Source organism: Lissotriton helveticus, chromosome 2_1 (assembly GCF_964261635.1).
Source record: "Lissotriton helveticus chromosome 2_1, aLisHel1.1, whole genome shotgun sequence".
Taxonomy (NCBI): Eukaryota; Metazoa; Chordata; class Amphibia; order Caudata; family Salamandridae; genus Lissotriton; species Lissotriton helveticus.
The window spans coordinates 1,642,888,119-1,642,902,137 of NC_136059.1; the positions used below are offsets into that span (position 1 = coordinate 1,642,888,119).

General features: G+C 46.8%; 1 protein-coding gene across 3 annotated transcripts in view; it reads left to right on the forward strand.

The window, feature by feature from the left end:
• The first annotated feature begins 491 nt into the window (after positions 1-491).
• Positions 492-14,019, forward strand: part of LEF1 (lymphoid enhancer binding factor 1) — a 247,784-nt gene continuing 234,256 nt past the window's right edge. For 2 of the 3 annotated variants that reach the window (XM_078676591.1, XM_078676592.1), the window contains exon 1: positions 494-1,700. In XM_078676591.1, coding sequence (XP_078532717.1) covers positions 1,488-1,700 — 213 coding nt within the window. In that variant the 5' untranslated portion in view covers positions 494-1,487. Of the gene's footprint in view, positions 1,701-14,019 lie in introns of all 3 variants that reach the window. The other variant, XM_078676590.1, reaches the window with a different exon arrangement.

A 14,019-nucleotide genomic window follows, 5' to 3' on the forward strand; every position in this document is an offset into this window, starting at 1 on the left:
TAGGTTGCCACCAACAGCTACAGGAGGGAGGCTGCAAAGAAGGACCCGAGTCAACAACCTCAGGAAAGAAGACGTAAGCCAGCTGTCTCTGAAGGGGCTTGACACCCACAACCCGAGGAGAGGAAGTAAAACCAACCCCAAGAGGGGAAGCTGCGAAAATATTTTGGAGGAAGGGGGAATGGACATCCTCAAGAGGGAAGGCTGCTAACCTCGGTGGCGGGTTGGGCTGGTTCGTCCCCCCCGAGGAGGGCCCAGAGGCTCCGGGAACCGAGGAGGGGAGGCCAGCTCCACAGCTAGATCAGGACTGACCCCCCACAACCTGGGCGACATAGTCTTCTTGACACCAGCAGCCTCGGCAGGCTGACACCAACGCCAGACGGAGATCAACGTCACCGGTTTGAGGAGGGGAGTCACTCTCACGCGCTGATTGGAGGCTGCCACGACAACTTCTGATTGGAGGCTGACACCAACCCCCTCGGGAGGAGAGACTGACAGCAGAATCTGAGGAGGGAAGGAGAGCAGTCAGGGGAGAGTCCACACGCGCACCCCCGGGGAGCATCGCTCCTGCCTCGCTTCGGGAAGCCCCTGCCAGGGAAGGAGGGAGCCCAGGCTCTCTGTGGAGAGAGAGAGAGAGAGGGAGGAGTGAGTCTGCAGCTGCCCGCGGCGGTGCATTCCGTTTCACTGTGTGTGTGGACCTGTCATCACTCCCTCGCTGCTACCGCAACTTCAGCCGGGACCTTTCCTGACACAAAAAGCTCGACTTTACCTTTTCTTGTTCCTGGACAAAGAAGACGAGTCGAGAAAAGGAGAGCTGTCCAAGGAAAACAGGGAGGGAGGGGAACCCCCTGCCCAGGTTCCCGTAACAGAGGACGTGATTGTGCGCTGCCTCTCGGTTCACACGCATCCCGGGGCTTTACTCACCTCTGAGTCACAATCACAACACGAGCCGGGCTCAGTCCCCGTGCCCCGTGGGAAGGGGCGGGCCGGAGCGCAGGGCAGGAGGACGAGGAAGCTCGCTGGGGTTTGGACTCAGTCGCAGCCTTGCCCGGGAGAGCGCAGCAGCGGCACCAGGAGGCAGCCCCGCACCCCAGCCGCACTTGGATGCCGATATATAGCGCCACACGCCACGAAAATCGCCTCTGGGCGCGTTGGACGCAGAGGAAGCACGAGCAACCGCCCTTGTCTGGATTACAAATACGAATCTTATTTATGAATATTCTTTTTTGCAATAGTGACTGTCAGTAAACAAAAGGGCAGGACGAAAGGATATGATGTTTGCCCGCGGGTCCTGATATCTTTTTCGCTTTAGGAGCCCAGAAGCACTCGCCCGCCTGCTGCCACTTCGGATGTTTTGGTGGTCCGCCCTGAGACTGGAATAAGAGGAAAGTTGCAGATTTGGAACGGAGTTTTCCAGCCCGAAACCCGCCTCCCTGTCCCCGAACTCACCAGCGCTGCCCGCGGGAGTGGGTGGGCACAAGTGGGGCGGCATGCCACAACTCTCCAGCAGCGGGGCAGGGGGCGAAGGGGACCCCGAGCTGTGCGCCACCGACGAGATGATCCCCTTCAAGGACGAGGGGGACCCGCAGGAGGAGCCCAGCTACACCGAGGTCAGCCACCCCGGCGAGGAGGAGGAGGGCGACCTGGCCGACATCAAGTCCTCCCTGGTGAACGAATCCGAGGTCATCGGCCACGGGCACGAGGTGAGCGCGCGTGACGGGCACAGCCCTGCCAGTTTCAATATAGCGCTTAGAACCTGCAGGCATTCAGTAGCGCGCATTAGTATTCATCGAATTGAATGTTGCTCATTATTCGCACACGGGGAGGATGAAAGGCCAAGGCAGGCACGATGGGATTATCACACGTGATCTCCAGCATAGGAATATTTTGGCAGCGTGCGCTATTGCCCCCCCCACCCCATGGCGAAATAACACCCACCACCACCACCCCCTTGCCATGTTCCTTTTAAATGCTATTTTCTAAAACACATGTAGAAATGCGTGAGAACTCGTTAAAACATATTTGCAAGCATTTGAAGCTTTATCCATCGGGTGCTAGTCTCACGACTCGGAGCACAATCTGTCTGGGTGACAATCTAATCTGACACCCCGGAGTACAGGCTGACTCAAAGGGCGAGAGTCTGAAACTTTGGAGCGCAGTTTCACTCACTTGAGGCGATTCTCACTTTTGGTCATTTTCAAATGCACAGTGGCATTAGAGTGTCACGCCTGCCAGTTAGTTTTCTTGTATAAACACATTAAATTATTTTTAAATAACGTATCTGGTCCCTCAGATCTCAACTTGTCATCTCCTAAATCTTGAAATCTGTCTTGAGACATATCAATTTTGGTGTGGTGGTATAGACCAAACTGTCAACTTTTAATTATTGGTGTTCAAATGTTCTTACAAGAAACAGGTTACTGTTCCTGTATATGCACCCTTAACCAGTGTAGTTGGTCGGCTCGACCTTCCTTATGTCACTTTTGTATGTGTCTTTTTTTATTGCTACACAAAAGAAGACTGGATCTTTACATTGGTGGAATATGTTGTTAACGCTGAAGGGAGGATCTCTTAATGCACGACACGGTGCCCAAAAATATGCAAGACATTGTTTGGACGTGGTCATAATATGCGGTGATGCCAAGAAAGGAAACGCTGGCAGCAGAAGAGCGGAGGTGGTGTTGGCAGTGGTAAACAGGGTATCTTCAGTACAGAAAGGTTTTCTCTTCTGGGAGGGCAGAGGGCAGCATGCCCCCATACGGAGCGCTCGCCCTCCCTACCGATGAAAGGCTTTCTACATGTTTGCCTACTTTTATATGAAAACTGTAACTGCTGCGGCAGTTCCCTCCCCTTGGCACTGCCATTATGAATTCCACAACGCACGTCAGTGAGAGATTAAGTAGTCTCCGGTCATGATCCTCGCATATTCGTGACTCGAGTTCTGAAGCTCAAGTGTTGCCAACTTTGGACCGTCACAAAACGCTACGACGCTCTAGCCAGCAGCTTCTATGAGCACTGTGAGTGAGTGAGCGCTGCCTGAAGGGTTACAGCGAGGTGACACCGTCTGTGCTTCCCCCTTCCCCCCGCCTGCGGGGTTGCTGCATGTCAACTGGAAAAATTAGAGAAATCCACGTGCAAGGGGGTGTGGTAAACTAAATTTCGCGGGGTTGGAGAGAGTATTTGCTGACCTCTGGCATCGGTGTGAAAAGTGCAAGACACTAGGGAGGGATTTGCGAAGCAGCTTTAGGTTGTGGGTGCGCAGAACATCTGCGGTACTATTAATAATAAAATCAGAGATAGCTCATTGTGTAGCGTTTAAGGACAGTCTTGCTGAACTATAAACTATTATTATGGTAAACCTTTATGTCGGCCCTGCACGAGTGAAAAGCCAAGATCACACTCCAAGCGGCGAGTTCTAGCTAGGTTACCCGAACATCAGTGTAGCAGGTGCCTCAACCCACTGAGCCATGTTGCTTTATTAATTTACTGTCATTTGAGGGCAAAGCAGAAAACGGGTAAACTGATGTGAGGATGGTCTGACTAAAAATCAGATTACCAAATATCGCCCGACTCTGCCAGGTAGGTGGGAGTCCCCTTCCAGACACAATCGGCCAAAAACACTGCCAATCTCACACCCATCGATGCTTGTGGCTTTACCTTCTAGAGAGTGCTCTTGAAGGACTATGTGAAATACATCCACATTTATTTGCCCTTTATTATGTTCATGTCTTTAGTGCATGGCCCTGACATTGCAGTCCAACCTGAACTTTCAGCTTAAAACTATTTCTAAGAGACACAAAGGGATAATGTTATTCTTTGACCTACAAAGGGCCACCAGCAAGGGTGAAAGTGGAAAGCAAGAGGTGCTCAGAGGATCGTTTGAAACAATGTGTCCTCTACCTCAGCAGAAGCAGAAAAGAGGAAAAAAACATAAGCTCAAACGAGAGAGCCACGTACAAGTGTACAACCAAAGGAACAAATGCAGTTAGAACAGTACATGAACCCGTTATGTAATTGGTGGCACAATTCAAAATATAAAAAAAGTAGATGGACTGACTTTCACACATCTAATCCGCTTCATACCTCTTGTATTTTGTTTGCTCGCTACATGCACAATTGCCACTATTGCCTTATGTAACGTAACGTTTGCTTTTGTAACATGCTCACATGTAATGTTTCCTCATGTTTCACTACTGTTCCTATTGTGAAGCGCGCTGACACCGCGCTATATAAAAACGCATAAAATAAAATAAATACAAAATAAATGAGATAGGCCGCCGCCCATCTTGGCTAAACTACTGCGACTGCAGCGGACGCCTGACCGGGCACGTGGGCAGCTGGCTGGGCCCTTGTGCCCCTCTCGGCCGCCTTGCCTTGCTTCTAACTCGGCTGAGCCCGCGGCACCTCGGCTCGCGCCTGTGCGGAGCGGGGGCTTGGTTTCTTCCCCCTCTTCCGCTCGGCAGAGGGGATCAAAGCCCCAAACGTAAACAAACCGAGGAAAGGAAGCGCGGCCTGGCTGCAGATGAAGCGCCGGCCCCCAGAGGCTCCCCTCCGCAGCTGCTGGAGGCGCGCGCGGCCCGGGGTCAGGGGAGGGCGGGGGCGCTGGCCTCGCTCTGGTGGGGCGGTGCACGAGCGCCGCGAGGGCGTGTGCGCTCAGCGCGCGAGGAGCGCACCGGCGCGCGCTCTGCACAGGTAGCAGCCGTGGGCGGGGCCGGGCGGCTGGTGTGTAAATACAGACACGTGGGCGCCGAGCGGCGCCGCGGGGAAGGAGGCACGCACGCACCTGGCGCGTGCCCCCGTGAACGTTGAAACAGTAAAGCAGGTATGGCAGTGGCGTAGCACGACATGAGGTATTTCCACCCCACACTCCCTGCTTTGGGGTGAATAGGAATCCTCTGATGGATTAACCCCCCCCACACACACACAAACACACACCCTCTCGAAAGGCCTTAGTCCCGACTCAGGGCCCCAAAATAATTATGTTGGAGACTGGCATATATTGGGTAGAAATTGAATAACACTGCCTTTAACCCACTAATATAAATATTGATTATTGCCAACCCTCAGCTGCAGCGCTGTACTCGATAAGGGTGATCTGATATGGCTTTTCCCCAAAACTGTAATATTGAAGTCAAAATGTGAGTGAGACTTTAGGTGGCCGGATGTTTTGAATTAGGAAAGGCGTTGCCGTCTCGCAATTGAACATGCTTCTTGGAAATTTGATTATTTAATACTCAAATCCAGATAGTGTAAAAATTCGCGAACCAACGGTGCACTTTAGCTAACAATTCCCTAAGCCCGAGAGCGCAGCAAACCGAAGGAGTTTGTGTCACACAAAAAAAAGTAGAACAAAGAAGGACATTCCTCCCCCCCCCCCACGTCCGACAACCATGATACCCGAAGAAATTCTGCCACTGAACTTCAGTTTCTCAGAAGTGCAATGGACCAAGATTGCTACACTTGTTGAAGTCCTCAGACCAAACACACAATGGAAAAACCTGTCCACGACAGCCCCAGTCTCATTTACAAACTCACAACAGGCTAGACGATAACCAATCAGGCCTCTGCCCTAACACAGGGCAGAAACCACTCAAACCAGCACCTTAAACAGCATCGTGGACGTGGCGAGCCTTGGTCACTGTGCTCTGAGCCTGCTTTACATGTCTTATGCCTTTGACACTGTGGACCACCCATTCTTTTCATGGACTACAATTGGTATCCCTTGTCACTGACAATGCTTTACAATGCTTCAGTCATTCCTCGCAGACCTGTCTCAGGAAGGAAGATTAAGCAACTTCTCATCCTGTACAAGCCCCATCAATTGCCAGGTATTTCGAGGATCCATCCATCACCCCTGCTCGTCAACGTGTATGTAAACTTCTTTAATGGGTGCCCTAAAACCTCATAAACTCCTACGACCTGACATGTAAACCTATCTGTAAGGTAGAGAAAAGCGGAACAATTCACTAATTTCTCAAACGGTTGAAAAGCAATTGGGACCTGGATGAACCAAAACAGAATGAATACTTAATGGGTCTAAACGAACACCGAATAAACGTTAATTGCTGTAAAACTTAATAGCTCTCAAACCTAAGGGAATGGATTCCCTCCTGAATATTCTTCAGGTCAATAATCCCAATGAAATCTAGGGTCAAATACCTAGATAGCATGGGGGGGGGGGGGGGGGGGGCTCCAAACTCAGTTTAACCACCCACATTTGCATAGTGCTCACATTTTTTCACCAACTAAACCTGCTTAAAACACAGCCATTCACTGAACACCTCCTTGCAGTAGTCAGAGCGCGCCCTTTTATGACAGCAATACAGTAAAGAATAGACTGCAAGTCTACCAAATCATAAGAATTAAAAAAAAAATGCAGCTGTGTAGGCCATCTGTTGATTTGGCGATGCCTAAACATAATCGAGCACAGCAGAAACCTCCACTTACTAGTAGTACAAGTGACACCTTCAAAGTGCTCTTCCTCATCTTCAAATGCACAGAAGGCTCTGCTCCATTTCACCAGTGGAACAAGATCAAGTGATACAACCCACCAGACCTCGCCACTCTAGCGACCTCAGTCTCCTCACAAATAAACTGCAAGAAATGAGGCGACAGGCACTTCTGATTGTCTGGCCCTTACATGTGGAACCCCCTGTCCCATTATATACCCTTCCATTCTATTCTGTCTATTCCTTCAGAAAAAAAAAACTTGAAGCTCACCTATTCAAAATATTACTGGTGCCAGAATCATCTCCAAATCTCATTCTCACAATCATCTAGATGTAATAGAGTTGTGCTGGGTGCACTATACACATATAAATGAATCTTTATTCACAGAGAGAGGGTCCTGTGTGTCTGGTTTTTTTTAATGGACACCGGTTAACAGGGGCGTCTAGGAATATGTATTAAAATATGTAAATCCTGATTACTACTGGCAAACTATTGCCTGTCCATAAGACACACAGATGTTTGTGCTGTTACAAGCGACATCCAGGGATGGCAGTGGGTGTACCTTAGGAACTGAGTAAAACAAATAGTTTACACATGCATAAATTACAACCTTTGCTTGTGTTCACATTCATTTTCAATGATTTTCCTCACTCGTGTCCACAAATGTAAATTTAAATTACCTAAGAATAGGTGGTAAAGGAAGCGTGGCAAACTGTGTTGTTGTGTATCACTAGTTTCCTCTGTGTGCTTAAGTATTTTCTTTTGCCTGGGATTTTCATGACCGAGGCAAGTATCAGTAAATCTCTGCAAGTTCTAGGCATTTGCGTGGGCCTCCAGAGATTTACAGTTTTTTTAATGGCTCTGGGTGCCGTAGGCGTGGGAAGTCCCAATAATTTTGTAGGTAGAGTTCCACCTTGGGACTTCATACACAAATACTCTGGTTAAGACAGAAGGAAGTGACTTTCCAGGATGGAAATGCAAATAGAACAGCCACATGTACAAAGAGGTGTAAAAATCAGGGTTAAGCATTGTTTCTCCACCAAGAAAGCATATTCTCATTGGAGAGATAATAATGACATTACATCTGCAAACACTTCTTTCCAAATGATTTACGCATGTACTTTTTCCATCAAGTAGAAAGCCCACCAGAGTAAGTTTGAAACAAATTTCATAGATTTCCAGAAGTACTTCTGAGATTTTTAGAAAATCCCCCAAAAATCGTGAATCTACCCCAAGCATAGTGAATTTACGGAGTAGAATTTTTACTTTTTCCAGTCTTCCCTTGCCAACTGGTCTCTGAGTTTCAAAACATTTTTAGCACCAGGTCTAACTTTTCTAAATGTGAAACAAGTTCCAGGATATTTTGTGTAAGCAAATGTGCACATATGTACCATATACACTGTGAGAAACTGCACATTGTTTAAGGTGGGTGTGTTACGCGATGCGTAGACACATCCCTGTATACTGGGCACACTTATAATGGTTCAGAGAAACTGACTCCAAAAGAGAGTTTAAGCGAAAGGGTTAACAAAGAGTCTACACGAAGGTTTCATCATATGGTTAGTTTTTAGTGGTTCATAAGTTCTTAAATTGGAAGCGTTACATCACGCCAAAATAATTGTGTGCAATCCAACACAGTTTCCAAAAAATGCCCCAATGCATTTCGGACTAATGAAAGTCCTTTGTCAAGGAGCCCTGCGAAAGGATACAAAAATGCAACTTAGATCAACGAAGAATGAACGGAAGGTATTCAAGTGACATGCTATATACAGTGGTATCGGGTTCAACATGCATTAAAGAGGAGGGTAGATGGGCTAAACCGGAGTAACCAGTACGTGCGGGAGGGAGTGATAGTGATCCGATCATGTTGATGAATCTTAACAAGGGTTGGTGAGTGAGCGGTTGAACAACAGAAATAAGACGGTGCTGGTGTGCTGGGAGGAAACATGCAGGTGAACGCTGCATGAAAAACAAGGGTGACAATAAGTAAAAAAGCGGGTCTCACGTTTACAACTTAGCGGAAGGCTCACGTCAGTGCTGCAAAAGGGAGAGGGGATAGTGAGAAGTGTAACTCACATAAAGTGCGAGGTTCAAAAAGTACTCAGAACGTGCAACTATAGATCACTTACTGTGGAGCTGTTTAAACGGTGAACCGGGTGCCTGGAACTTCGCGGAGTTACTGCGAAGTTCACAGGAAGTGAATGCGGTTGAAATAGACAAGGGACAACGTAGTGGGGGAAAGAATAAGAGCGGCCATCTTACAGTGGAGTGTGGAGATTAGAGGGTGTGATAGGATAAGTATACAGAACAAAGGACACAGTATCAAACATGATATAACAGGTAAATCAATTATAGGTAACAACTGAGTTCTGTTCGATCGTTCAGGCCGAACGGTTTCAGAGACTGAAGTCTATAAATCCATGCGGTTTCACGTTGAAGGAGTGTCTTATTGTTGTCTCTGCCCTCAATATGGGCGACAGTTTCCAGTACAAGATATTTCAGTTGTGCCACACTGTGGTGGGCTTCATTAAAGTGAACAGCCACGTTGGATTTGGTGTTTCTGGTCCTGATATTAGACTTGTGCTCATTAAGTCTGATTTTGATTTTTCTGCTCGTTTTTCCCACGTAGGACTTGCCACATGGGCATTTGAGCATATAGATAAGGTTGGCCGAATCACATGTAGCATCTACCTTGAGATTGATGTTAAAACCTCTCATAGGGTGGTTCAGGGTGTTACCTCCAATGACGTTATTGCAATTGCTGCAGTGGTGGCACGGGCGAGTGCCCGTGTGAGTGGTTTTTGTAACGGCTGGTTTTGATAATATTTCTTTGATGTTAATTGGTCTACTATACACAAAAATAGGAGGTTCTTTAAACAGGTCACCAAAGTCTGGTTCCGATGATAGTATGCGCCAATGCTTTAGGATGGTTTTCTTGTAAATCCTACTTGAGGTGGAATACCTGGATACTAATGCCATTCTAGGACTGGGATCCTTCATTTTGCTTTTCAGGGTTTCTGACCGTGGGATCAATTTCACTTTGTCATGGGCCTCTTTGATGATATCATGTGGATATCCCCTGGTGGAGAATCTACTGGCCATTGATTTGAGTTGAGTGTCTCTTTTGGCGTCATTAGAAACGATCCGGGTCACTCTGAGCATCTGGCTAAACGGTAAGTGCCTCTTCAAGGAGTCCTGGTGAAAGCTGCTGTACAAAAGGGTGTTGTTACGGTCGGTTGGCTTCCGATACAGATCTGTTTCAATGCCCTCAGGGGTGATTTTTACCAGTACGTCCAAGAATGTGATTTCTTTGTCAGAAATATTCCAAGTCAATTCGATCCGGTCATCTTTAGAGTTCAAGGTGTTTAATGCTGATTCCAAATGGTCTCTGGTGCCTTTCCAGATGAAGAATAAATCATCTATATAACGTGCATATAGTTTCAAGTTGGCATTCCAGTCAATGTTGGTGAGTATATGGTCAAGTTCGAAGTTCCCCATGTAAATGTTCGCGTACGTGGGCGCGGCACAATTGCCCATGGCCATCCCGGACATCTGAAGGTACCATTGTTTTTCGAAAGAAAAGTAGCTATGGTAAAGGGTGAAAATCATAAGTTCCAAAATGAAAGATTTCATAGGGTCCGTGATGTCAGATTTCAAAAGTGCTAGTTCAATAGCCTCGATCCCGCCAGCGTGGGGGATGGAGGTATATAGACTCTTGATGTCGGCCGTGCACAACAAAAATTCCTCATCCTCGTTGATTTCAATAGAGTTCAACTTATTGATGAAGTCAGTGGTGTCTCTGGTGTAGCTCTTTAAGCTGGTAACCATCGGTTGTAGATACCGATCGATAAATTTACCGATCGGTTCATGAACTGAACCCCTTGTGGATACGATCGGTCGAAAAGGTGGGTCCATGAGGTTTTTGTGGATTTTGGGTAGCATCGTTAGAGTGGGACTCCTTGGGTGATCCACTATCAGATATCGCCTGGTTCTGTCGTCAATGACATCCTGTTCTTTGGCTTTGTCCACAATGTTGAGTAGAACCTTCTTGTATTCATTGGTGGGATTGCTCTCGAGGGGTAGGTAGGTATTCTGGTCAAGAACATGTTCTCTTGCTCTACGATTATAAAGATCCGTGTTAAGGATGACTAAGGCGCCTCCTTTGTCGGCTTTCAAACATTTTATTTCCGGGTTGTTGGCGATGTTTAACAGGGTGTCATAGTCCTTACTGGTAAGGTTTTTTCGAGTCTTTTTCCTAAAGTTGATCTTGGCGATGTCTTGTCGTACAAGGGTCTCAAAAGTGTCAATGCTCTTATGGCTGCTGGGAGGCATGTAATCACTAGGAGGTCGTAATCCACATAGCAAGTCTGGTTTAGTTTCTGTAGTTGGTTCCAAAACTCTTTCAAAAAAGTGTTTGAGTCGTAGTTTTCTTGTTAGCTTAAAGGTACTAACTTCTAGTTCGAGGAGATTGGTGTTGCTGGTCGGAATAAATGACATCCCCTTCTGTAGGACTTTAGTTTGGTTCATAGTGAGGTTGGTGTCTGAAATGTTGATGACTAACGATTCTTCCTCGTTTTGGGTTTGCCTTGTAGTTGTGGTGGAGTCTTTTCGTTGGTTTTTGTTTGTCCTTTTGCCCCGTCTGGGTCGTCGGTTCTGTCTGGGCGTGACTCTAAAAAAGGCACGGCCGTGGTTGTAGCGGTTTGAGCAGTGGAAGACGCTGGTGTTTGTCTAGATTCATCACTGGGTGTTGTCCGTTGGGTTGATTGAGACCTTGGGGGGCGATTGGTGTGATCACTGTCGGAAGAGGAAGTGTCAGTATTTTGGGTATATGGTCTGTTCCTACGACGTTGGGCGTAAACCTCCGCCCAAGTATAAACTTCCCCGAGCTTATAATCTAATGTGTCGCGCCGGAATTTGCGCAATTTCCGTTCGTTGATCTCCCTGGTGTGACGGTCAATCTGTCTGTTGATGTCTTCCAAAGTGGTACCTAATTCTTCAGGAGTGAAGAGATCTTTTAATTCACTTTCTGTGGTGGAAATTTCAAGAGTGAGTTCCTGAAGGATACCAGACAGTTCTTCAATAATCAGTAGTATCAGATCCAGACTACACTTGTTAAGTATGGCATACCATTTCTCTAAGAAGGCTTTGGAATTTTTACATAACGAGGGCTTGAGGGCAATCCGGAGGCCACGGGGGATGCGTAGCGCTTTATGATACTTTATCAATGTGCTGGCGTGGAGTTTTTGGTTCACGCGGCGTTTAGATAGGTAGAGTAAGTGCTTGATACATTGTTCCTTCGTTCTGCTGGAAGGTGTTTGGGTTAAATCATCGTTGATCAGTTGACCAGCTTAAAGAGCTACACCAGAGACACCACTGACTTCATCAATAAGTTGAACTCTATTGAAATCAACGAGGATGAGGAATTTTTGTTGTGCACGGCCGACATCAAGAGTCTATATACCTCCATCCCCCACGCTGGCGGGATCGAGGCTATTGAACTAGCACTTTTGAAATCTGACATCACGGACCCTATGAAATCTTTCATTTTGGAACTTATGATTTTCACCCTTTACCATAGCTACTTTTCTTTCGAAAAACAATGGTACCTTCAGATGTCCGGGATGGCCATGGGCAATTGTGCCGCGCCCACGTACGCGAACATTTACATGGGGAACTTCGAACTTGACCATATACTCACCAACATTGACTGGAATGCCAACTTGAAACTATATGCACGTTATATAGATGATTTATTCTTCATCTGGAAAGGCACCAGAGACCATTTGGAATCAGCATTAAACACCTTGAACTCTAAAGATGACCGGATCGAATTGACTTGGAATATTTCTGACAAAGAAATCACATTCTTGGACGTACTGGTAAAAATCACCCCTGAGGGCATTGAAACAGATCTGTATCGGAAGCCAACCGACCGTAACAACACCCTTTTGTACAGCAGCTTTCACCAGGACTCCTTGAAGAGGCACTTACCGTTTAGCCAGATGCTCAGAGTGACCCGGATCGTTTCTAATGACGCCAAAAGAGACACTCAACTCAAATCAATGGCCAGTAGATTCTCCACCAGGGGATATCCACATGATATCATCAAAGAGGCCCATGACAAAGTGAAATTGATCCCACGGTCAGAAACCCTGAAAAGCAAAATGAAGGATCCCAGTCCTAGAATGGCATTAGTATCCAGGTATTCCACCTCAAGTAGGATTTACAAGAAAACCATCCTAAAGCATTGGCGCATACTATCATCGGAACCAGACTTTGGTGACCTGTTTAAAGAACCTCCTATTTTTGTGTATAGTAGACCAATTAACATCAAAGAAATATTATCAAAACCAGCCGTTACAAAAACCACTCACACGGGCACTCGCCCGTGCCACCACTGCAGCAATTGCAATAACGTCATTGGAGGTAACACCCTGAACCACCCTATGAGAGGTTTTAACATCAATCTCAAGGTAGATGCTACATGTGATTCGGCCAACCTTATCTATATGCTCAAATGCCCATGTGGCAAGTCCTACGTGGGAAAAACGAGCAGAAAAATCAAAATCAGACTTAATGAGCACAAGTCTAATATCAGGACCAGAAACACCAAATCCAACGTGGCTGTTCACTTTAATGAAGCCCACCACAGTGTGGCACAACTGAAATATCTTGTACTGGAAACTGTCGCCCATATTGAGGGCAGAGACAACAATAAGACACTCCTTCAACGTGAAACCGCATGGATTTATAGACTTCAGTCTCTGAAACCGTTCGGCCTGAACGATCGAACAGAACTCAGTTGTTACCTATAATTGATTTACCTGTTATATCATGTTTGATACTGTGTCCTTTGTTCTGTATACTTATCCTATCACACCCTCTAATCTCCACACTCCACTGTAAGATGGCCGCTCTTATTCTTTCCCCCACTACGTTGTCCCTTGTCTATTTCAACCGCATTCACTTCCTGTGAACTTCGCAGTAACTCCGCGAAGTTCCAGGCACCCGGTTCACCGTTTAAACAGCTCCACAGTAAGTGATCTATAGTTGCACGTTCTGAGTACTTTTTGAACCTCGCACTTTATGTGAGTTACACTTCTCACTATCCCCTCTCCCTTTTGCAGCACTGACGTGAGCCTTCCGCTAAGTTGTAAACGTGAGACCCGCTTTTTTACTTATTGTCACCCTTGTTTTTCATGCAGCGTTCACCTGCATGTTTCCTCCCAGCACACCAGCACCGTCTTATTTCTGTTGTTCAACCGCTCACTCACCAACCCTTGTTAAGATTCATCAACATGATCGGATCACTATCACTCCCTCCCGCACGTACTGGTTACTCCGGTTTAGCCCATCTACCCTCCTCTTTAATGCATGTTGAACCCGATACCACTGTATATAGCATGTCACTTGAATACCTTCCGTTCATTCTTCGTTGATCTAAGTTGCATTTTTGTATCCTTTCGCAGGGCTCCTTGACAAAGGACTTTCATTAGTCCGAAATGCATTGGGGCATTTTTTGGAAACTGTGTTGGATTGCACACAATTATTTTGGCGTGATGTAACGCTTCC